Source organism: Oncorhynchus mykiss, chromosome 4 (assembly GCF_013265735.2).
Source record: "Oncorhynchus mykiss isolate Arlee chromosome 4, USDA_OmykA_1.1, whole genome shotgun sequence".
NCBI classification, from domain to species: Eukaryota; Metazoa; Chordata; class Actinopteri; order Salmoniformes; family Salmonidae; genus Oncorhynchus; species Oncorhynchus mykiss.
Window position 1 is genome coordinate 29,941,146 of NC_048568.1, and position 24,904 is coordinate 29,966,049.

Genomic DNA, 24,904 nt, shown 5'->3' on the forward strand with positions numbered 1-24,904 from the left:
TCGGGTGGCTGAGGTCCTTGATACTTTTCTTGTCCTTCCTTTGACACTGAGTGCTGTAAATGTCCTGGAAGGCAGGCAGCATGCCCCTGGTGATGCGTTGGGCTGACCGCACCACCCTCTGGAGAGCCATTCATTTGAGGGCGGTGCAGCTGCCATACCAGGTGGTGATGCAGCCAGACAGAATGCTTCCAATCACACATAGGCTATTGATGGATTTATATGTTGCCTACATTTACATTATTCTACACTTCATTGTTAAATTCAATGCTAAATGATGATGTAAAATAGTGTCAAAAAATGTACAGGAATGTTATTCTCCTATCCTCTTATTCTGAATGGCAATGGTAACTTTCACCTTTTGTGTAAATCAGTGACTGCAGCCTCTACTGGTTACAGTTGTTGAATTCATTACAGACAGACACAAGTAGCTGGATATATTTAAGAAATAAGTCCAGAGGGGGTGTGGTATATGGCCAATATACCACGGCTAAAGGCTGTTCTTATGCACGACACAATGCAATGCGGAGTGCCTGGACACAGCCTTTATAGCCAAGGTATATTGGCCATATACCACAAACCCCCAAGGTGCCTTATTGCTATTATAAACTGGTTACCAACATAAATAAAGCAGTAAAAATACATGTTTTGTCATACCTATGGTATACAGTCTGTAATAAACTGGTGGTTCGAGCCCTAATGCTGATTGGCTGACAGCTGCGGTATATCAGACTGTATACCATGGGTATAACAAAACATGTATTTTTACTGCTCGAATTATGTCGGTAACCAATATATTACGTTGATAAGCCATGGTATATTTAAGCAATAAGGCACCTCGGGGGTTTGTGGTATGTGGCCAATATACCAAGGCTAAGGGCTGTGTCCAGGTAATCCGCGTTGCGTTGTGCTTAAAAACAGCCCTTAGCAGTGGTATATTGTCCATATACCACACTTCCTCGGGCCTTATTGCTTAAATATACCACAGCTTTCAGCCAGTCGGCATTCAGGGCTCGAACCAAGTTTATACCATTCTTGGTTACGTTGTAGTGAACCCACCCGCATGACACTACAGTACGCATGTGCGTCTACTGTGCCTTTCCTCGAAGTTGTCGCTGGAGAATGAGAGTAGAAACGCGGCTACATGTTGTTGGTTAGATTAGTTTGAAGTATATGAAATACGCATTTGTCTCATCTAATTTTCATGGAAGATACTGGTAAGTTGTCGCAAACCTCTTTGCGCAAATGTTGTATTTAATTTTGCGAATTTACAAGTTCGGTTGCTGTAACGACGTGAAGATGGTGGACGTGCGCGGTCTGGCTAGCTAGCTAACTAGGCCCAAACCGAGGCAAGGTTGAAGCCTCAACATTAAGACCATTATTTGGGATTAGAATGAAATTGTCGCCTTTCCCTAGTTACAATCTTTATCACAACACGCAGTAACGTTACTAAAGTTTTATTTTCGAGGATACCTACAGAGTGTGTATCTAGTTTGGTAATTCAAACATCTAACTACGCTAGCTAGCTAACGTCATTGAGTGTGTACTGACCAACGATGTAGCTAGCTAGTTAAATGCTGACTGCAGTAAGTTGCTAAACCAATTTTACAACTGTGTGCCGTTCTTGAATGATGACCAAAAGCTCTAGCTAACTATTGCAAAAAATGTCTAACTAGATAGCTACTGAAATAACTAGCTAACTAGTTGATTGACCGGATTAAATGTTGTTTAACTAGATACATAACGTGCTACTATCACCAGCATGCGCACCTGTAGTCAGCTAGCTAGCATGCTATACAACTCGCTGCTCAGTGTATCTCTTAACAAGTCAACAGATGCGGTCAGAGTGAGGATTTTTTGGCTAAAGGTTATTTGAATAATCCCAGTTGAGTTTGATTTGAATGGTTTAGGTTAATATCTGAAGCACGTATGATAAATACATTTAGCTTAACGTTACCTATCTAGCCATATCTGGATATGTGGGCACATTTGTATCAGCCATACAGATTTTATTGGTTGATAAGGATTTTTTTCGTGCATTAGTAGATATGCCCAAAGAACCCACAATAACCCAGTTATGTCAATATTGTCTGGACCCACTCCTGATTCTAAAACACTTTACTGTAAGCCAAAGTTAATAATTACCCTCAACCCTTTTTGATGTTGTGTTGTTGATTGATGTGCAACCTGTGTCCCTTTCCAAACCTGCATCTCTCAGACGAGCCCATGACAGGGATGTTGGACACAGACAGCTCTGAGAGTGGGGACTCCCCAGCCATGGAGGGCAACGGAGATGGCTTCCTCCCAGACCTGCCTGTCCTCGCGCACCCTGCTGAATGGACCATGGACCAGGTCAGTGGTGAAAATAGACAGGTTTGCTCTGGGAAATTGAGAAATGTCTCTGAGCGTAACCACAAAGACAATGTCCTGTCATCATTACTCTAAACACCACATAGCCAATGTCATGTTTTTTTGCTTGCAGTCCGAGTAAACCACAATGCTTTCAACTTTGAATAAGGTTGTCGTTTCAAGCAGTGCCCTTTGTCTACTTCTCTTTCTACCAGGTTCCCCCTGACAACCTCACCACAGTTATCCACGACACTGACTCAGAGTCAGATCAGTCATCACCGGAGGTAATCAAGCAGCACCAGGACCAGCAGTCTGATCTGGGATCAGTTGAACAAGCAGTGCAGCACTTCCAGCTAGCGAGTGCCAAGCTCTTCCAAGAGGAGGATTCAGATGATCAGTTTTGTTCTCCCCAGGTAGAACAACAGAACCAAATGGAAGCTTTGTCAGAAGAAGAAAGCAAGGAAGGACAGAACAACCAAGAGGATGCCACAGAGTCTCTAATGCAGGGTGAGAAGATGTCAGAGGCTGTAGAACAGCAACAAGATCCAGCCCAAGCCCAGCCACCAATGGTTGCGGAAGATGGAAGCCCAGCTAACATGGAGCTGGAAGAATCCAAAGAGATGACAGAGCAGGGGGAACCTGTTGAGGTACCAGCTGAGGAACCAGCTGTCCCCACAGAGCCCCTCATCCCTGCTGAATACGAGAAGCTGGCTAAAGGGTGTGAGGAGAACCCTGAAGACTTCAATGGTTGGGTCTACCTGCTGCAGTATGTGGAGCAAGAGGTGAGCGTGGAGAAGTCCTGGAATTTGTATGTGGACCCTTGTATTGTGAATAGGTGTAATCTGCTCTCATAGTCTTCTGTATTGAAAACTACATTTTAAAATCTCAATGCGACTAAACCTGATTGATTAAAGGGTTAGATCAGGGCTCCAACACTGTTCCTGGAGAGCCACTGTTTTTCTTCTTCTCCAACCTTAATCCATCACATCCGATTCTAAAAATCAGCTGGTGTAGTCAGTGTTATCAAGGACTCCTTGGGATGTCCCTACCCTAAACCCTAACTTTAACCCTTACCTAACCCTTTCACCTTTCAACTTCAATGTGGTAGGGACGTCCTACCACGTCCTATCGCAGATAGCATGGATGCAACAGGAGAGTTGCTCTCCCGGAACAACATTGGAGAGCCTGTGGTTCGATGAACATGTGGCTTGATTTGGTTAAAGTCACATTGATAAAAATTGTCTGGCAGGAAGCAAGTTATAATTGATATGTTTTCCTCAGAATCATCTCGGTGTTGTGAGAAAGGCGTTTGATGCGTTTTTCCTGCACTACCCCTACTGCTACGGCTACTGGAAGAAGTTTGCTGATACTGAGAAGAAGCATGGCAATGTGCAGGTGGCAGAGGAGGTAAGTGTGAAATGAGCATGTCTTTTGCCGCAGATGGGCTGATGTTGTCAATAGTGTAAATGGACGTCTCCACCTATCCTCTGTGTTGATCTGAAAGGACTTGCCAGGGTTAGTTTGTTCTGTCTGCTTTGTTCTCTCTACTTTTTGAGTCCTTGCTGTGGCAGTCATTGGCTTTTCAGTCTGTCTCATTCACCAATGTCCTTTTGTCTCCTGTCCCCAGGTGTACCGGCGAGGTGTGCAGGCCATCCCCCTCAGTGTGGATCTGTGGCTTCACTACATGTCCTTCATCAAGGACAACGCTGACCATGAAGACCCAGAGACACCAGGACGCATTAGAGCGTGAGTAAAGATCCTTGTCGTCACTGAATCTCACTCACCTCAACACACACTCCTGTAAAAGCTTTGTGCATGGTGACACTTCAACAATCAAAACGACATGTCTTGACATTGTATTTATTCCATGATCTTTTCAGGTCATAGACTACATGATTAACAATGTCCTATGTTCTTTCTCACAGTGCGTATGAGCATGCTGTGTTGGCAGCAGGGACAGACTTCCGCTCTGACCGTCTATGGGAGGCCTACATCAACTGGGAGATGGAGCAGGAGAAACTGGCTAATGTCACGGCCATCTACGACCGCATCCTGGGCATCCCCACCCAGCTCTACTCACAGCACCTCCAGAGGTACGAGGGGTCAGCTCATTCACAATGGGTTTTGATAAATCATCCATGAGGGTTATGGTTATAGAATTAATACAAAGTGCTTGGAGACACTAACCCTGGCAATTCAATTTGTAAACTCACAGCTGCCTGGTATTATGATGCAATAATTTCCCTGGTCATTTGGGATGCTCTCTACTGATGCTGGATTGTCATGGAAATGTATAATGATGCTAACTAATCTGGCTCATGGACTGTATTTGTTTTAACGTCAGTTGAGTTGACTCAACCAGTCACAGCACAGATTGAAGGGTCTATGCAAACTCTGCATCCTTGTGACTCCCCCCTATTGAAGTTAACATTTTTTAAATGTTATAGATAGGGCGGTCCCAAGGATCCCAGAAAGTACTGACTTAGATTTAAGGGTATACCTCCTTTTACTTTCTGTCAATGGTACTCTCAAAATGGCTGCCAGTCCACCCATTATGCCATCATTGACTTGAATGGGGATGTCCGTTCTATTCATTCTATTTCTGTTATGGTCAACATCTCGAGTAGTGGGTAGCTAAGAGAAATCAAATACTTAACACTGGCAATAGTTGTACACTTGTCAGCCACACTCACTTTCGGGCATGCTATGGCAACTGCTTAGCTTTCGATGGCAAGGTGCTACAAAGGGTAGTTCGTACGGCCCAGTACATGACTGGGGCCGAGTTCCCTGCCGTCCAGGACCTCTATACCAGGCGGTGTTAGAGGAAGGCTGTAAAAAAACCCAGGTCATAGACTGTTCTCTCCGTTACCGCATGGCAGGATTCTGAACCGCTTCTATCCCCAAGCCATAAGAATGCCAAATAATTATCCAAATGCCTACCCGGACCATCTGCATTGACCCTTTATGCACTAACTATTTCGACTCATCACATACTCTGCTTTTACTGTTTATGTATCCTGTTGCCTAGTCACTTTACCTCTACCTATATGTATATATCTACTTCAGTGACCTACCCCTGCATATTGACTCTACTGGTACCCTGTGTGTATATAACCAAGTTATCGTTACTCATTGTGTATTTATTCCTTGTTATTTTTAATATTTTTCTATCTACATTGTTGGTAAGAGTCCGTAAGTAAGTAAACCTTTCACTGTTAGTCTACTCCTGTTTAAGAAGCATGTGACAAATACAATTTGATTTGATTTTGACTTCTCTGGTAGTAGTTTTGTGATGTATTGAATGTCTCTTCGCAGGTTCAAAGAGCATGTGCAGAACAACAACCCCAAACACTTCCTGTCAGAGGAGGAGTTTGTCCAACTGAGGGTGGAGCTAGCCAAAGCCAACGTAGCAGCTGCAGCCAATGGGGAAGGAGAGGACACAACACCTGCCGACGAGCTCCCGCCAGGCACCGAAGACCTCCCAGATCCTGCAAAGGTACGACTCCACCTCCTCACCCTCGAGGAGGGGTTGATATGCCACAACATGCCAGAGAGTTAGGAAAGAGGCCCTCGCCTCATCATCATCCTTGGAGAGAAACACAAATCTGTGCAGGTTTGAAGAGGTGTCTTTCCGTCAGCAGCCAAGCCAATGAGTACGTGGGGGATTCAAGTTGGCTTCATCCAGTCAGGGACTCGACTTAAAGTGGGTCAGGAATGGATGGATCGTGGGCCGGCTGGCCAAGTCGAGTGACCCCTCGTCCTTTCCAGTCCCCAGCACCAGGGCTGGCCTACAGGCAGGGTGCATACGGTACATACCCTGCCCCGGGTCGGGCCTCGGTCCCTGGGTCGGCCCCCTCGCCTTCGACAGGCAGGGCCCCTGCTAGTCTCAGGCTCTCTCGGCCTCATGGTGATGTAAATAATCTTGGCAGCTGGACATGCAGTTTGCACATCAGTGGAGAATGAGATTGTTACGAGATTGTTTTAAAGTGAAGTGAGAAGGTTAACATTGAGTGTCTTGTGTTCTGTGTAGAGAGTGACGGAGATTGAGAACATGCGACACAAGGTGATCGAGTCACGCCAGGAGGTGTTCAACCAAAACGAGCAGGAGGTCAGCAAACGCTGGGCCTTCGAGGAAGGGGTGAGTACTGACACTTTTTAATGATCAGAATATCATCCAATTATATTTCATGTTGCTAAAAGGAATAGTTCACATACCTCTAAAGTGGGCTTTGTCAAGCTGGGTTGAAATTGAATGGGATGGTGCCACTCTTTCCTGTTTATTTGGGATTGAGGACTCCAGATGTCTACAAAGTAGATGGAATGTATAAAAATATCGGACAACTGTTGATTTTGGGGTAAACTATCCCTAATTCTCCAAAGTGGTTATTTTTTGTCCTTGCACCATTTTGAATGCTCTGTTTCTCCTCTCCCCCTGTAGATAAAACGCCCCTACTTCCATGTCAAAGCCCTGGAGAAGACCCAGCTCAGCAATTGGAAGGAGTACCTGGACTATGAGATCGAAAACGGCACTCCCGAACGTGTGGTCGTTCTGTTCGAACGCTGCCTCATCGCCTGTGCTCTTTACGAGGACTTCTGGACAAAGGTAACCCAACCCTTAACCGTTGACACCTCAAAAATAATGAACCCCCCCGCACTTCCCCTATCAACGATTTCATCACTTCCTGACAACAGTAAATCGTCCTGCACATCTCTTCTTTGCGTGTATCGTTGATCTGTGACTCACTGTATCTGTTGTATTAGGGGATGGCCAGCTTTGCCACACAAGATTTGACTCCAGCATTTGCCAACTACTACGTTGCATCTTCTCCGTCTCCCACTACCTTACAGAAACTTATCTTATTGGTTCCATGAAGGTGCTGATGGGTTTACAAAGAACATTTCTAAAAACACGATCTTGTCAATGAAGAAATTCACTGGTTGAGTAAACTGGAAATGGGTGTTTAAAATGTTGTCGTCCCCACCCCCTCCTCGTCTTCTCTTCCCACCTTCTTTCCATCCACCCCGTCCCCCTATTCCTCCAACCCTCCTCTCTTGCTTCTCTGAAGTATGCAAAATATATAGAAGGCTACAGCATTGATGGAGTAAGACATGTGTACAAGAAGGCGTGTACCATCCACCTGACCAAGAAGCCCAACATTCACCTGCTGTGGGCTGCGTTCGAGGAGCAACAGGGTGAGGGGTGTTTCTAGATCCCTCTTCTAGATCCATCACATTCACATGTCATTAGACCTTTAGCAGATGCTCTTGTCTGAAGTGATTTACAAACAGGTACATTCGAATGAGGCTGAGCCAATCACGTAATCCATGTTCAAAAGGATTGGTAGTCTACAAAACTAGTTAGAAACATTCAACCCAGAAGTGGAACTGAGTTTCTGTCATTTGTTTCCTTGCAGGGAACATAGCGGAGGCGCGCCGTATCCTGAAGGCTCTGGAGGCTACGGTACCAGCCCTAGCTATGGTGCGTCTGCGGCGGGTCAGCCTGGAGCGGCGCCACGGCAACCTGGAGGAGGCGGAGGCCCTGCTGAGGGAGGCGATTGCGGCGGGGAAGAACACCAGTGAGACGTCGTTCTACGCCGTGAAGCTGGCCCGGCAGCTGCTGAAGGTGCAGAGAAGCCTCGCCAAGGCCCGCAAGGTGCTGCTGGACGCCATAGAAAAGGACCAGGTAAGAGCACAAAACTAGATGAGGAATGGAGTCACTTGGTACAGGATCTTGATATTGAGATGTGTTATTGAGACGCATGGTGCCAAAGGGAGTTTGATTTGGAGAAACCATTTGAGTTCATCATTAATCTGCTTTGTGTTTGCGCCTCTCCCAGGCCAGTGCTAAACTGTATCTGAACCTGCTGGAATTGGAGTACAGTGGGGATGTGCAGCAGAACGAAGCGGACATCTTGGCCTGCTTCGACCGTGCACTGAGCAGCCCGCTGCCCCTCGACTCCCGTCTCACCTTCTCTCAGCGCAAGGTTGAGTTCCTCCAGGACTTTGGCAGCGACATCAACAAGTCAGTTCACCTGCAGTACCTACTTTCAAATACAATGAATGAATGTTTCATGACTAGTGTTCAAATTAGTCTGAAAGACTTCCCTTTCCACTTGGAGCTACAATATGCACTTTTCTGGGCGACCCAACCAAATTCACATTGATCTGTGATTTATAGATCTGTCATTCTCATTGAAAGCAAGTTTAAGAAGCGGTAGATCTGTTGCACTTGTGTCGTTTTTGTGTCGTGTTACTTTCGGTTTAGTACACCAGCTGAAAACTTTATTTTTGGTTATGGAAAAGATATTTCACAGTGGTTTTGGATAGTGCAATGATTCTCTACGCCACGCGCCACTCATTCCACGGAGGGTAGTGTCTGCGGGTTTTCGCTCCTCCCTTGTACTTAATTGATGAATTAAAATCACTAATTAGTAAGGAACTACCTTCACCTGGTTGTCTAGGTCTTAATTGAAAGGGAAAAAACAAAAACCAGCAGACACTAGGCCATCATGGAATGAGTTTGAAACCCCTAGTCTACACTACTTGTTTTGTCACAAACTGAAATTAGGTGAATTAGAATTCTTGCAACCAGGAAATGGCAGAGCGATTTCTGCATAGTGAGTCATTTTAATCTCAACCATGTATTATTTTTAACCCTCACAGGTTAGTGACTGCGTACGATGAACACCAGAAGCTTCTGAAAGAAAACGAGTCGGCAAAGAGGAAAGCGGAGAATGGGTAAGATTTCAGTTTGTTTACTTCCCTCAGCTTAACATTGACGTCATTGAGTACAAATCAATAGGATTGGTAGGACACTTCATAGCAGGTTGTGAATCACCATGCTTGACTTGGTTATTTGGGTGCTCTTGATTGACCTGAACCTGTTCCTTTGTGTCCCTGCAGCTCACAGGAAACCGAATCGAAGAGACAGCGTACAGACGAGCACTCAGGCTCAGGGCACATGATGCAGGGAGATGTGCAGGGTAACAACTCTGCCTACAACTACAACTGGTACCAGGTGAGTCCTATGACCTACTGTTTTACACCCAATTAATGTTGCAGTGAGCGATATACCCAGTTTATTAGGTACACCACCCCATTCATGAAAATGGTTCGTTCTGGCAGACAGTCATGTGGCCATGGCTTGCTATATAAAGCAGGTAGACGGGCATCAAGGCATTCAGTTACTGTTTGATTTTAAATGGGCAAAACGAGTGACCTAAGCAACTGAGCGTGGTATGATTGTCAGTGCCAAGCACACCTGTTCCAGTAAATCCGAAAAGGGCCGGCCTCCTGGGCTTTTCACACACGTGTCTAGGGTTTCCTGTGAAAACCTTCCCATCAGCAGCTGTCCTGTGGGAGAAAACAGCTTGTTGATAAGTGAGGTCGAAGGAGAAAGGCATGAATCGTGCAAGCTAGCAGGCAGGCCACAAACAGGCAAATAACGGAGCAGTACAACAGCGGTGTGCAGAACGGCATCTCGGAACGCACAACTCGTCGATCCTCGTCACGGATGGGCAATTGCAGCAAGCAGACGTCCCCACCGGGTTCCACTCCTATCAGCTAAAAACAAGGACATTTGAGGAATGGAAAACCATTGCCTCGTCCGATGAATCCCGGTTCCTGTTGGGTCAGTTTGACGGCAGAGTCAGGATTTGGCTTAAGCAGAAGGAGTCCATGGCACCATCCTGCCTGGTGTCAACAGTATAGGCTGTTGGTGTAACAGTGTGGGGAATGTTTTCCTGGCACATGTTTGGTCACTTGATACCAACGTTTGAATGCCACACCTTGTAGAATTCAGACTGTTCTGGAGTGGGGCTGACCTGGTACTAGATGGGTGGATCTAATTAACGGGCCTCTGAGTATTTTCACCATACTATGCCTAGGTGACAAAAGTCATACTGTCTGACACAAGACTCGAGGCAAAATTGCTTCTCAATGAGTAAAAAATGGGAGTGTGATAGTGTTGCACTATTCTCTTCATCACCTAACGCTAGAATGAGATGTTTCAAATTATTTGAAGGAATGCCAACTAATCCTGTCTGTCTTTTGCTTTCCTTCTACAGCAACAGTACAACAACTGGGGACAGAACTCCTGGGGACAGTACAACCAGTATTCCCAGCAGTATAACCAGTACTACCCCCCTCCACCCACATAAGGTCTTGCAGACCGAAAGGGAGATGAGAGGAAGCATCTTTCTACCCAGCCCAATTGCTCATCTCAGCTAGCCCCGCCTCCTGTGTGACGTAATTTGTTTCAATTGGCCATTAGATTGGCACATTTACTGTCATCACCATTGTCATTCATTCATTGGCCGGCTGCTTTTTGTGTTGCTTGCACATGTGTTGATGCGGACTTCATTTTCTCAGTTGAAAAAAGCAACGATGTTTTCAATTTTTTGATTGACTGCATAATTTGGTTCCTCTTCGATATCTCAGTGGGGGGAATCTAGTTATGTTTGATACAGATTATATATTTGTATGGAGGTAGTGGTACCAGCTATGCTCCTCCCTGAGCCTCTTCTCTGCTTTCCTAAAATGTGAGATTTTTAAGATGAAGGTTTTTGTTTCCTGGGACAAAAACAGAAATGAATGGAAATGTTTGTTTATTTCATAATAAAGAGATGAATATCATATTTCATGTTTTGTTATTCCCTGAATTAACCCATATTTGTACGATATTAACGTCACCGCAATTGCGTCTAAATTAAACCAAACGGGAACATATTGAAGAGTTCATATGTAACCAATCATGTAGATACTCATGGCGCGGTATAAGGTGTGGCCCAGAGCTAAAAAGCTGATTCTGTTTACTGTCTACATCCAGCAGTTGAAACAGCAGGATGTATCATATGACATGTTTCTGTATGACAGGCAAACATTTACAATGATATTTGTATACAAAATCATAGGAAAGTCTATTTTATTCATGAATACGATTCCATAGGCTTTAAAAAAATAATAATAATAATGGTAGTGCCCTCAGCCTTATCTACGTCACACGTTGACACATGCGCACCGCCTACGCTCCGAAAGCCCTTTTTTTGCATAGTGTTGAACGGCTAGCATCAACCGAGGTAAGGCCTGTGCAAATTTATTTAAAATATTGCATATTATACCCATTCGAGACTATATATAAGCTCGGAATAAGTACTTCACCATCCACGACGAATAATTATTTATTATATTGCCTTCTATTTAGCAAATCATATCGTTTTTCCGGAACCGCGTGCACCATGTGGCTAGCAAGTTTAGTTATGTGGTTGACTAGCTAATCAAACGACCATGGATGCGTAGCTATTCGTTAAGGTCGTAACTATAATACATCCTCGTGTTGCTGATTTGCAAATATATTGCCTGCCTAGGTATGTCTAAATGCAACTTTAGCTAGCTCGTCAACTTCCAAACCTTACAGCTATGCTCTGTCTTTGCAGTGAAGTGGTAGTTATTGGTTCCTAAATTGCCTATTTCTATTGATATCTTAACAGATGTGCCACGTAGGCAGACAATATATCAATGCGCAGTCATCCCTAGCGCAGTCGTAGTTGCTTTTTTAGAGCGGATTCAAGTCACATGTGGACCAATGACACCCAGTTTGCTGCCAACTTCTCATACTAAAAGCTAACGAACCATCTCTTCCTATCCACAGCATCAAGATGCAGCTCTTCTTGCGTGCCCAGAACACTCACACCCTTGAGGTGACCGGACAGGAGACCGTCAGAGAAATAAAGGTGAGAGGCTAAGCTTGGATAAAGCAATGATCATTGTGTTGTAATTGGTGTACTGTCTTGAGTCTACATTTCCACCTGGTCTTGTTACATTGTCTGGATTTGTCACATGCATGTAAATTGTTTGGATGTATCCATGTCTGGAGCAAACCAGTAAGTAAGTGTGTCTGTTGGGTTGTTTCAGCTCCATGTCCAGACTCTGGAGGGTCTCCTAGTGGAGGACCAGGTACTATTGCTGGACAGTTCCCCCTTGGAGGACTCTTCCTCTCTGGTGGACTGTGGCATCTCTGAGTACTGCACCTTGGAAGTGGCTGGCCGACTTCTGGGAGGTCAGTACTCGGGCAGCAGGTATCCTAGTGGTTAAGAGCACTGGGCCAGTAACCATAAGGTTGCTGGTTCAAATCCCTAAGCTGTCTAAGTGAAATCTGCCGATGTGCCCTTGAGCAAGGCACGTAGCCCCAATTGCTCTTGTAAGTGGCTTTGGATAAGACTAAAATGATGGAGAACCAAATACAGCTTGCTACAATGGTTTATGAGGTCCTGTACATGATCTCAATATGTGTCCTGATTTGAATACTTTGAAAATGTATCCTTCCTCCATTGAATAAAATCACAGCTATGAGAGGATTGGATTTTTGAAAGAAATAGGGTTGGAACCCTTGACCTTTTTCATATTTTGTTATGTCACAGCCTTATTCTGAAATGGATTAAATACATTTTTCCTCTATCTACACACAGTACCCTATAATGACAGAGCAAAAACTAGTTTAGACATTTTTAAATAATAAAAACATGTCTACTTTACATAAGTATACAGACACTTTGCTATGATACTTGAAATTGGGCACAGGCGCATCCTGTTTCCATTGATCATCCTTGAGATGTTTCTACAACTTGATTGGAGTGCACCTGTGATAAATTCAATTGATTTGGAAAGGCACACACCGGTCAAAATAAAGTCCCACAGTTGACAGTGCATGTCAGAGCAAAAACCAAGCCATGAGGTCAAAGGAATCTAAGACAGGATTGTGTCTGGGGAAGGGTACTGAAACATTTCTGCAGCATTGAAGGTACCCAAGAACACAGTGGTCTCCATCATTCTTAAATGGAAAAAGTTTGGAATCACCAAGACTCTTCCTAGAGCTGCCCGCCCGGCCAAACTGAGCATTCGGGGGAGAAGGGTGTTGGTCAGGGAGCTGACCAAGAACCTGATGGTCACTCTGACAAAGCTCCAGAGTTACTCTGTGGAGATGGGAGAATCTTCCAGAAGGACAACCATCTCTGCAACACTCCACCAATCACGTCTTTATGGTAGAGTGGCCAGGCAGAAGCCACTCCTTAGCAAAGGACAGCCTGCTTGGAGTTTGCCAAAAGGCACCTAAGGACTCACCATGAGAAACAATATTAGCTGGTCTGATGACACCAAGATTTAACTCTTTGGTCTGAATGCCAAGCGTCACGTCTGGAGGAAACCTGGCACCATACCTACGGTGAAGCATGGTGGTGGCAGCATCATGCTAAGGAGATGTTTTTCAGCGGCAGGGACTGGAAGACTAGTCAGGATTGAGGGAAAGATGGACAGAGTGAAGTGCAGAGAGATCCTTGATGAAAACCTGTTCCAGAGCACTCAGGACCTCAGACTGGGACAAAGGTTCACCTTCCAACAGGACAATGACCCTAAGCACACAGCCAAGACAACGCAGGAGTGGCTTCAGGACAAGTCTCTGAATGTCCTTGAGGGGCCCAGACAGAGCCCGGACTTGAACCCGACCGAACATCTCTGGAGAGACCTGAAAATAGCTGTGCAGCGACGCTTCCCATCCAACCTGACAGTTCTTGAGAGGATCTGCAGAGAAGAATGGGAGAAACTCCCGAAATACAGGTGTGCCAAGCTTGTATCGTCATACCCAAGAAGAATCGAGGCTGTAATCGCTGCCAAAGTTGCTTCAACAAAGTACTGAGTAAAGGGTCTGAATACTTAAGTAAATGTAATATTAAATTGGTTTTATTTTTAATACATTGGCAAACATTTCTGAAAACCTGTTTTTGCTTTGTCATTATGGGGTATTGTGTGTAGATTTGATGTGGGGGGGGGATTTATACATTTTAGAATAAGGCTGCAATGTAACAATGTGGAAAAGTCAAGGGGTCTAAATACAGTGCCTTGCGAAAGTATTCGGCCCCCTTGAACTTTGCGACCTTTTGCCACATTTCAGACTTCAAACATAAAGATATAAAACTGTATTTTTTTGTGAAGAATCAACAACAAGTGGGACACAATCATGAAGTGGAATGACATTTATTGGATATTTCTAACTTTTTTAACAAATCAAAAACTGAAAAATTGGGCGTGCAAAATTATTCAGCCCCCTTAAGTTAATACTTTGTAGCGCCACCTTTTGCTGCGATTACAGCTGTAAGTCGCTTGGGGTATGTCTCTATCAGTTTTGCACATCGAGAGTTTTCCCATTCCTCCTTGCAAAACAGCTCGAGCTCAGTGAGGTTGGATGGAGAGCATTTGTGAACAGCAGTTTTCAGTTCTTTCCACAGATTCTCGATTGGATTCAGGTCTGGACTTTGACTTGGCCATTCTAACACCTGGATATGTTTATTTTTGAACCATTCCATTGTAGATTTTGCTTTATGTTTTGGATCATTGTCTTGTTGGAAGACAAATCTCCGTCCCAGTCTCAGGTCTTTTGCAGACTCCATCAGGTTTTCTTCCAGAATGGTCCTGTATTTGGCTCCATCCATCTTCCCATCAATTATAACCATCTTCCCTGTCCCTGCTGAAGAAAAGCAGGCCCAAACCATGATGCTGCCACCACCATGTTTGACAGTGGGGATGGTGTGTTCAGGGTAATGAGCTGTGTTGCTTTTACGCCAAACATAACATTTTGCATTGTTGCCAAAAAGTTCGATTTTGGTTTCATCTGACCAGAGCACCTTCTTCCACATGTTTGGTGTGTCTCCCAGGTGGCTTGTGGCAAACTTTAAACAACACTTTTTATGGATATCTTTAAGAAATGGCTTTCTTCTTGCCACTCTTCCATAAAGGCCAGATTTGTGCAATATACGACTGATTGTTGCCCTATGGACAGAGTCTCCCACCTCAGCTGTAGATCTCTGCAGTTCATCCAGAGTGATCATGGGCCTCTTGGCTGCACCTCTGATCAGTCTTCTCCTTGTATGAGCTGAAAGTTTAGAGGGACGGCCAGGTCTTGGTAGATTTGCAGTGGTCTGATACTCCTTCCATTTCAATATTATCGCTTGCACAGTGCTCCTTGATGTTTAAAGCTTGGGAAATCTTTTTGTATCCAAATCCGGCTTTAAACTTCTTCACAACAGTATCTCGGACCTGCCTGGTGTGTTCCTTGTTCTTCATGATGCTCTCTGCGCTTTTAACGGACCTCTGAGACTATCACAGTGCAGGTGCATTTATACGGAGACTTGATTACACACAGGTGGATTGTATTTATCATCATTAGTCATTTAGGTCAACATTGGATCATTCAGAGATCCTCACTGAACTTCTGGAGAGAGTTTGCTGCACTGAAAGTAAAGGGGCTGAATAATTTTGCACGCCCAATTTTTCAGTTTTTGATTTGTTAAAAAAGTTAGAAATATCCAATAAATGTCATTCCACTTCATGATTGTGTCCCACTTGTTGTTGATTCTTCACAAAAAAATACAGTTTTATATCTTTGTTTGAAGCCTTAAATGTGGCAAAAGGTCGCAAAGTTCAAGGGGGCCGAATACTTTCGCAAGGCACTGTAATTTCTGAATGCACTGTGCAACTCCATTCAAGATCAGCAGTTAACTAATGAATGCTCTGTCGAGGTCTCTTATTGTCATTTCCATTGCTGTATGTTCACTTGGGATAATCTCTTTGCTTTCTCTCCCCACCAGGAAAGGTCCACGGCTCCCTGGCCCGTGCCGGTAAAGTGCGGGGACAGACACCCAAGGTCAGCAGATACTTTCTGATATTTTTTAAACATACTCTTTATGACACTATGGTAGTTGGTTTTGTGGCAGTTGTTTCAAACTCTTTATAGTGCCTGGATTAGTGTCTGCTAAATAATGTATTTCTGCATAGTATGAAACATAGCACTGTCCCTCTATCACTCCAGGTTGACAAGCAGGAGAAGAAGAAGAAGAAGACTGGTCGTGCCAAGCGTCGCATCCAGTACAACAGGCGCTTCGTCAATGTTGTGCCCACCTTCGGCAAGAAGAAGGGCCCCAACGCCAACTCCTAAGAACCCCCCCCTCCCCCCCTTCAAGAGAACGCTGAAAGGTTTTCCTCCTGTACAGAATAAAGATTTGCCTTGGACTAAATAAAGATCTCATGTCTTGGGTGTTTCTGAATTTGAGATAAGTAAATTATATTATTAAAATGCCTATTAGAAACTATTGTTTGGACAACATATTGACAAATTATTTGATACTTTCTTGTTCAGGGGTTTTTGAATCTGAGCCTGCAGTTCTGCTGGTTTTCTGTTCTACCTGATAATGGCTATAAATAGTCACACACTCCATATATAAATTCCCAGTGATTTATTGGGTCAATCACCAGCAGTGATGCTGACCAATGTGTCAGCATCACTGCCTTCTTCAAGGTAATGTCTTGAATACAATGTAGACAATTTGTGCAACCAATGACAATAGTGGGGTGTGTCATTAAGTTAATTATTAATGAGTGAAGCTGTTAAACAATAGTTTATGGCGTGTTGAATATATTAGGTTATGTGGAAACATTGAATATTGTACATAATATTAGCGTCACCATTGTTTAATTCAATTTCACATTTGTTTCATATTTCTCAGGTTAAACTATGTACCCTGTGTAACAGGGTGAACATATTGGATGTACACTGATAAGCTGTAGAAAGAATATAATGTATAATACTTGTTCATAAGGGCCTGGGATCAAAGTCAATATTTAAACCACATGCTCAATGCCTGTGTATTTGAGGGAGGAGATTGGATGGTTAGCTTTAACAAAGTGAGCTGCTACTGGATAGTCAATGTACTTACACCTGATTGAGCTGCGGTGTTCAGCTATGCGTTTTTTAAATTGTATTTTTGTTTGTCCTACGTAGGCTTTCCCACATGAACCCACAACAACGACCTGTATGTGGGTGTCTGAAGAAGGATGTTTTTATAGTGCTATTGCACTGCGCATGAGCCAAATTTGTAATTTCCGGTTGGAATGGGTTTCAAGAGTGGCTCAGGGGGCATGTCAGATCTCACCAAGCTATGTCCAATATTGCGACCACACTTATAGACCAGCAGTGGGGGTTCCTTGAAGAGGTGTGCGATTTTTTTTTTGTCTGATTGCAGAATATGCCAGTGCTTTTTCAGGATTGCTTTCATTTTCTCTGTGTTCGGGGAACAGTTTCACTCAATTCATTCTAATTAACTTTATGACGCACCCCTCACTATTATCATTGGTTGTACTGTTGTCTACATAACCTGGTTCAAGCATTCATGACATTTCCCTGAAGAAGGCAGTGATGCCGAAACATTGATTTACCCAATAAATGGGAGTTTATGGAGTGAGCGACTATTTTTTTTTATAGCTTATTCGCCGTTAGTCAGCACCTCTACATCAAATAATTATCTGGGTGTGTGCCAGCTCATGTTTTTTTATTCGACTATCCGATAATGGCACTCACCTCGGGTGCGTTGACAGGCAGCCCAATTCATGTTTTCACTAACTGGTATTTTGACCAATGTAGATCAGCTCTGAAAAATATCTGTGATTGGTGAATTTTTTATTTTATTTTTACCTTTATTTAACCAGGCAAGTCAGTTAAGAACAAATTCTTATTTTCAATGACGGCCTGGGAACAGTGGGTTAACTGCCTGTTCAGGGGCAGAACGACAGATTTGTACCTTGTCAGCTCGGGGGTTTGAACTCGCAACCTTCCGGTTACTAGTCCAACACTAACCACTAGGCTACCCTGGTAGACCAATTGGTGGAACAAAATGTCAGAATTGGTCTGCCGGTCTAAATGCAGCCATTTTGTACTAAGTTGGTCCTTGATTTGAGGGGAAAGAAATGGAAGTGGAACTGACTTAAAGGTTGTCTAATGGCGTTTGGAAATGAATAAGGGATGTGGTCAAAACTGGTAATACCAACACCATATATTAAGAGTTCTGACAGCTGTCTAAAGTTTAAGTACACATGAACTGGGCTGGTTCAACACAACCGGTGCAGTTTGTGTTGTACTACACACCTTCAGGTGGGTGTTTAGAACCCCTTTTAGATGGCTGGGAGGACTGGTTCTGATTAGAACAGACATGCATGTCTGATTTCAAGAGCAGGAACTTACTTCCAAACCATTCACTACTGCCCAGTTTTCTGGACCATTCAAACACTGAAAGCACCCAATAAACAAGACCTGATGTACGTGTCAATTTAGTCTCCAAAATTGGTTTATTAATCTTTAAAAAAGGACATGCATGCAAAAGAACAAGAATAAACAGGAAGGCTTTCATCTGCGGTGTGTAACTGTCAGGCAGGATGCCCCATCTGTACAGTGTTGTCCGGTCATCACTATCTTGCCATGCTGGAAAGGACAGAAGCATGGCACCTTCTTAACTCACCACAAATAACCCTGGTCTGTTCCTGCTTCAGACAATATGCCAAAACAATGATAAAAGGACTTGACTTAAGCAGAAAAAGACAAAACAACCAGACTAACCTTAAGAAGGGTTACTTTGGGATTCTGGCAATGAATCAGATGAACTGGTGGATACCACTTTTATGACTCAGTGTCCAGTCATCCTACCATTCCAGTGTTTAATTGCTATATTGTAATTACTTTGCCACCATGGCCTATTTATTGCCTTACCTCTTATCCTACCTCATTTGCAGATGCTGTATATAGATTTTTCTACTGTATTATTGATTGAATGTTTGTTTATGCCATGTCTAACGCTGTTGTGTCGAACTGCTTTGCTTTATCTTGGCCAGGTCGCAGTTGCAAATGAGAACTTGTTCTCAACTAGCCTACCTGGTTAAATAAAGGTGAAATAAAAAATAAATAAAATAAATGAAAGTTATGTAGTTTCATGAGCCAATGCTAACTAGTGTTAAACACATTCTAGTAGATGCCCATAGAATTCCAGTCATCGTGCCAAAACTAGTTAGTTTCTCGAGCCACTGCTATATTTAACTTCCTTCATACTGACAAAAACAAAAAAAGTATCCAAAAGTTAATCTGACTCTGGGGAAGTAGATAAATGGCCTTATTGCCAAAATCCCAAAGCATCCCATTAAATGTAAATTAAGACATATCACAGACTCCTTCAATGTTCTGACAAGGTTACAACCACTTCTGTCCTTTCGAGCATAGCCATCTAGTGACTACCATGTTTTCCCCGTCCACGGAGAGAAGGGCATGCTGGGTAGGATTCTGCCATTAATCGACGGCCACCAGCTCGACCTCGAAGATCAGCTTTGCGTTTGGTGGGATTCTGGTGGTGGGAGAGTTAAAGGGAAGCACACAGGAAACGTTTGCATATCGATTCAATGAGAGACATTCAACTGTTACAACTAAGAGTAAGTAGTTATAAATCTGGCTCAAATTCAATGAGTACCAACAAGGCTATGCTAGAGCCATTGTACAGGAGACGACTATGCTGAGGATTGGCAATCTTCCTGACCACCATTGGTGGTGTAAAACATACCATTAAAGCCAAGAGGGGTCACTTTCTGCCATCTCCTAATTAAAAATTAGCTCATGGTTCACATGATGTTAAAATGTAAAGGATACTTTGAATCAGGAAGTCCTTTCTTCCCGTAGGCCCATTCTGGTTCAATCTCCAGTTTGGCTGTCTCGCCTTTGCTCATCGTTAAGATACCTTCATCCCACTGTGGAAACAACCATTTCTCATGAGACAGTGAAAACTGTTACTTTTCATTTAACTTGGATTCTTCAAAACCCACAAGGAAATCAGAATTATTGCTAAATTGATGAAAGAGCACCATTAGCCATATAAATCAATATGTTACTAGTATAATACAGTATCTCTACGTCTTACCCCTTTGATGACCCGGCCCAGGCCAACTTTGAAGCTAAGTGGCTTGCTCTGTTTCTTCTTTCTGGCAGCTGCAGAAGGGAGGACAGAGGAAACAGTAGAATCACTATTGGTATTACTGAGAGAAAGGTAATTGAGATAAAGTGACAGTGACAATACGTGTGTGAGAGAGACCAAGAGGACGAAGTTGTGTATCAGATAGTAAGAGAGAATGCATGCGTTTGAGTGAGTGCGACAGAAGTATGAGAAGAAAACATACTTGCAGGGATGTTGGTGTCAAACACTGTGCCATCCTCCAGGGAGCCAGTGTACCAACAGCTCACATTGTCTCCCTTCTTAGGGAAGTTAGTCTTGTCACCTTTCTTCAGCACAGACTTGAAGAACTTAGGAGGACCCTGGGAATTGCAATACATAAGTGACCATTAGAGAGTACAATTCTGACAAACTGAATATAGTGGAGCAGTAAATTGTACTTGTTAAACTTAAATGCAAAATACAGGACTTTTATCCTGATGCTTATTTCAGTGGAAAGTGCTTATTCATACGTTTTTCAAACACGGGTTGTGTACATACCTCATCAACGACTTCCACAACTTCTTTTGGCTTGTCGTCGATCTTCACATTTTTCACATGCTCCGTCACATCTTCAATGGGTTCTGAACCTAAAAATCTCTGTTGGTTGGACAAACAAAATACATTACAGGTATTCATTATTTAAATTTGAAACCTTGTGTCATTTGCTTCTGAAAATAGATATCACATTGAATCCATTCACGTGGTCCACCCTACCTTGCTCTCAAACAAATCGTTGTATGCAATAATTAGTTGCTCCTTCTTTGCCGTTTTTGCAACATTCTTGATATTTCCCATCAGCTTGTGTTCTGCAAGAAACTGGAAGAGAGAAGTCACTACGTCAGAAGAGAGTAGTAGTTTTGCCATGAACGGAATGAATGACAACTTAAGTAATTTTGTGCACCTGCATTATTTCCAAAATCTGGCAACAAACACTTTCATGCGTAGCTGCCCCCCCGTTCCCACAAAAATATATACTTCACATAGGCCCAAAGGCTGGAACATGTTTTACTTAAAATATTTAGCCTTATCCATGTGAACTTGACACGGCATGATAAGCACAATGAATGATACTAGCTAGTAAAGACCTGCATACAACGCTGAACTACTACATGCTAGGCTAACAAGCTAGCGTCAAGCTAAATTGGAAGCGGTTCGCCAATGCGGAGGTAAACTGATCTCACCATGCGTGCGCTCTAAAAGTAAGCAATGGCATTTCAGTGAGCGCTGTCACACCAATGGATGGATGGATGAAACATAAAACATACCGAATGGGCAGCATTGTCCTGAATGAACTTAATAATGTCTTTTTTGGGTAGATCATCACTTTTTAGCTGTTCATCGCTCCACTCTCTGGTCAATTCAGCCGCCATTTTACAAGGCGCACTGCTGAACTTTCACCTCCGCTATGTAAGGATTGGGGAGGCGCGATGCCTTTACCGTTTTTCCTTGCCTTGGTCAGAGAGGAAGGGGAGAGCTGGGCCCAAAATCAATCTTCTCCAACAGGTGGCGTTTTTTCTCTCATCAAGTGAGAAGTTATTGTATGGAGGTCAATGACAGTGTCGAATTTGGTTTAACAAAAAAATTTAATGACTTATTTGCTAGGTGTGGCTTATTTGATCGAATATAAGTTTCGTAATACTTAGGTTGTTACGAGTGTACTGGTAACGACATCCCGGTAACTTTGAGAAATATACACTTTATATTAGAGATGTGCCTGTCGTTCACATGTCTATCTGCCCTCTAAATCTACTAGAATGGTCCCACCAGATCTGGCCTCCTCCTGATTTACCTTCCATTTTTAAAGAAATTTCTAATTTCTTCCACCCTAGCCAAATTTCCTCATCTGCTTGCCATTGTGCCTCCCTTATATCAGTGTTTTGGTACTTCTCTTACTATGTTTTTCCACTCGACGTAAATTGAGTATGTGGTATGCGTATTGGTCATAGTATGGATAGAGTTAGTATGCCAAAAGTTCCAGAATGTCGTACTAAATCGCCAAATTCCGAAGTATAAAAGCAGTGGACACGATTTCCGTGCTTTTAGGGCCCATAAATGAAATTCTGCAGAAAATGGGCGTGGCTTCACGTTTTCAGATTTGAAGTAAACGGCGTAAAATATTGCTTTAACTAATTATGACAAATGTTGAGCAATGTAATAAAGTTATGACATTTCAAATAAGTTATGTTGGCTGACAATTTGTTAGCTACACTATCCTTACGAACTGCATAGAACTACAGTAGTATTTTTGTTAGTTGGCTACTAATACAAGGAACTTGCCAGGCAGTAACGTAACTATAATATAACTAATTACCCAACATTTATTTTCATAATTATTCACGTCATTCTTAGCTAAGTGGTGTAGTGGTTGTGAGTTCTCAATGGACTCCGATTTCAGAGCACTCTCGTCTGTTTGCCAGAGCGCAGAATAATTGATGGATTTACGAACGCTCAACACCCGTTGAATATGTGAACGTCCGTAAAAAAATTAATTAAAAAAACGTCATTAAATTGTTGCCAGCTGTACAGTTACAGTCACTAACGCTCTGGATAACATGACAACTGCCTAACCAGCTCTGATAGGGCGAGTAAAATTGTCAGAGTGAGGTGTTCTCTAATTTATGTCTGGAAATAGTTAGCCAACTTTAGCCAGTTGGCTTGACCGTTGTGAGGCCAGAACGCTCGGATCAACCCTCCTCCTTCGAGGGTGGCTGTCGATGTGTGCAGAGGGTCCCTGGTTCGAGGCGAGGAGAGGGACGGAGGCTACACTGTTACACTCTGAACACGCAGAGAGCGAAACGCTTTGCATTTAGGAATGGCCAATCTGACAAAACTCTGGATTTACGAACACCCAGAGCATAGTTTTGCGTGCTCTGGCACTCCAGATTGAATTTACAACACACCCGAAATCGTAAAATGTCTAGCTATTCATTTGTTACGCTAACAAGCTAACTAGAGGTTGCATATCAACAGCATCAATTTACGGTAGACAGTCACCGCGGTAGTATGCTCAAATGAAAGCATACTGTTCGTTTACAGTATGCTAAAATTAACTAATATTATGTAGTATGTTAGTATGGGTATTTGAACACAGCTTGTATCCTGCCCTCTATCCACCATTCTTAGTGACAACACAATTGGTAGGTGAATCGTTTGTCTAGATCTGCAATAGGCTAGCAATCATACCACACATTAAATCTTTCAAAGCTGCATGAGTTTTTAATAGGAATCCACAAAAACAAATAGGAATTGCTGATATGCAGCGGAGAGGCCAGGTGCATCATTGCGCATATATTGGACTCGCTAAATGTACAGTAGCCCTTATCCAGCTATCCAGTTAGCTAATCACTCATTCAAATAACTCCGTGGGAAGCAGGGTTCCGTTTTGGAAGTTTACGTGAATCACAGTGTGAAACTGCAACAAACACAAAAATACATGTTGTTTTCAGTTACAGTAGTATAGAGCACAGAATGTCTTCCACAATAACTGCACTAAATGTATGAAATAAGGAATAAGAGTACTCAATTTGGAGCCAAATATAAAATAAAGTTACTAGAACACAACCTTATGCTTGATATTACTCAGATAGGTATCCCTAGGGAGAAATAGTATTGAAGCTAATGCAAAGTAGCTAAATCAATTATTCATATTTTACATTTATCTTGTGTTAATAACACAATAACACAGACATTGCGTCATACAAAGCTAATAAAGGCTGTTGAAGGATTGTAACTACTCTGTCACACTTGCACATCTTACACATTGCTTCACTTCTGAACCTGCTTCCATGACACAAACAGGTAAATTCTAGACTCCCGAACTTAAACTTCCACTAGGGGGTGCTAAACTACTAACAGGTCCAGAACACTCCCCGCCTGGGGTCTTTAACGATCCCACATAAACCTAACTGTGACCACTGAGGTCTTCCAAAGAACGAAGGAGAACCACTTCGGAAATAGGCAGAGAGAATACCTTCATAGTTGCCTCCTTGACAATTCTCACATTGACTTTCCTCACCATCCCATCCCGGCTGGGAAGGGTCTTTACAACGATGGCCATTACAACGATGGCCATAGGTCATTTATTTTCTGTCCTTCATTAAGACAACATCCCCTTCTTTAAGATCTGGCCTCTTGTCCTGCCACTTGCGTCGGCTCTGCAGCGTGCAGAGATACTCCTTCCCCCACCTGTTCCAAAAGGTGTCCGCTAGACTTTGTACCTGCTTCCACTCTTGCTTGTAGAGTTCTACTTCCCCGAACTTGCCTGGTGGAGGAGGGGGGACGCAAGTCTTCTGGGTCAAGAGCATAGCTGGAGTGGGGATGAGGGGTGATTCAGACATTGCGTCATACAAAGCTTATAAATAAGGATGTTGAAGGATTGTAACTACTCTGTCACACTTGCACATCTTACACATTGCTTCCCTTCTGAAACGGCTTCCTGTCACATGACACAAGCAGGTAAATCATAGGCTGCTTAAATTCAACTGCCACTAGGGGGTGCTAAACAACTAACAGGTCCAGAACAGCACATGAAAGAACAGTGAAGACATGAGACATCCACCTCAAAAAGCTCCCCTATTGATTGTGTCTTCATGCAATGAATACTTGCATTATTGTTTACAAGTGAGTACAACATTCTACTCTAGGCTGCAGTGAAAATGTAATTTGAATAACAATGAAAAGCCTTGTGATTTGAATGTTTAATTCCATTT

The 24,904-nt window shown here is 43.2% G+C and overlaps 3 protein-coding genes across 6 annotated transcripts; 2 read left to right on the top strand and 1 right to left on the bottom strand.

Moving 5' to 3' along the window:
• The first annotated feature begins 1,030 nt into the window (after positions 1-1,030).
• LOC110522470 (pre-mRNA-processing factor 39) lies at positions 1,031-10,982 on the top strand. Of its 2 annotated transcripts, XM_036976080.1 has the most exons (16): positions 1,031-1,214; positions 2,216-2,349; positions 2,562-2,630; positions 2,760-3,128; positions 3,628-3,753; positions 3,974-4,092; positions 4,272-4,439; positions 5,662-5,842; positions 6,377-6,484; positions 6,785-6,949; positions 7,413-7,539; positions 7,761-8,029; positions 8,184-8,368; positions 9,010-9,084; positions 9,250-9,364; positions 10,413-10,982. In XM_036976080.1, the coding sequence occupies exons 1-16, from the start codon at positions 1,202-1,204 to the stop codon at positions 10,503-10,505; spliced, it is 2,316 nt and encodes a 771-aa protein (XP_036831975.1). In that variant the 5' UTR covers positions 1,031-1,201; the 3' UTR covers positions 10,506-10,982. The 2 variants fall into 2 exon arrangements, with proteins under 2 accessions (XP_036831975.1, XP_021456569.2); XM_021600894.2 differs by having other exon boundaries at positions 1,032-1,214; positions 2,562-3,128.
• Positions 10,983-11,315: 333 nt separating this feature from the next.
• LOC110522472 (ubiquitin-like protein FUBI) lies at positions 11,316-16,413 on the top strand. The gene is made up of 5 exons (XM_021600897.2): positions 11,316-11,423; positions 11,996-12,077; positions 12,259-12,403; positions 15,984-16,039; positions 16,205-16,413. Exons 2-5 carry the CDS (start codon positions 12,003-12,005, stop codon positions 16,328-16,330), a joined length of 402 nt encoding a protein of 133 aa, XP_021456572.1. The 5' UTR covers positions 11,316-11,423; positions 11,996-12,002; the 3' UTR covers positions 16,331-16,413.
• Positions 16,414-18,484: 2,071 nt separating this feature from the next.
• Positions 18,485-24,498, bottom strand: fkbp3 (FKBP prolyl isomerase 3). Of its 3 annotated transcripts, none has more exons than XM_021600896.2 (7): positions 24,166-24,498; positions 20,910-21,011; positions 20,694-20,792; positions 20,380-20,515; positions 20,124-20,191; positions 19,856-19,953; positions 18,485-19,556 (listed from the first exon to the last, which is right to left on the bottom strand). In XM_021600896.2, exons 1-7 carry the CDS (start codon positions 24,265-24,267, stop codon positions 19,502-19,504), a joined length of 660 nt encoding a protein of 219 aa, XP_021456571.2. In that variant the 5' UTR covers positions 24,268-24,498; the 3' UTR covers positions 18,485-19,501. The 3 variants fall into 3 exon arrangements, with proteins under 3 accessions (XP_021456571.2, XP_021456570.1, XP_036831977.1); XM_021600895.2 differs by lacking the exon at positions 24,166-24,498 and adding an exon at positions 21,461-21,666; XM_036976082.1 differs by lacking the exon at positions 24,166-24,498 and adding an exon at positions 21,377-21,395.
• Positions 24,499-24,904: the final 406 nt, after the last annotated feature.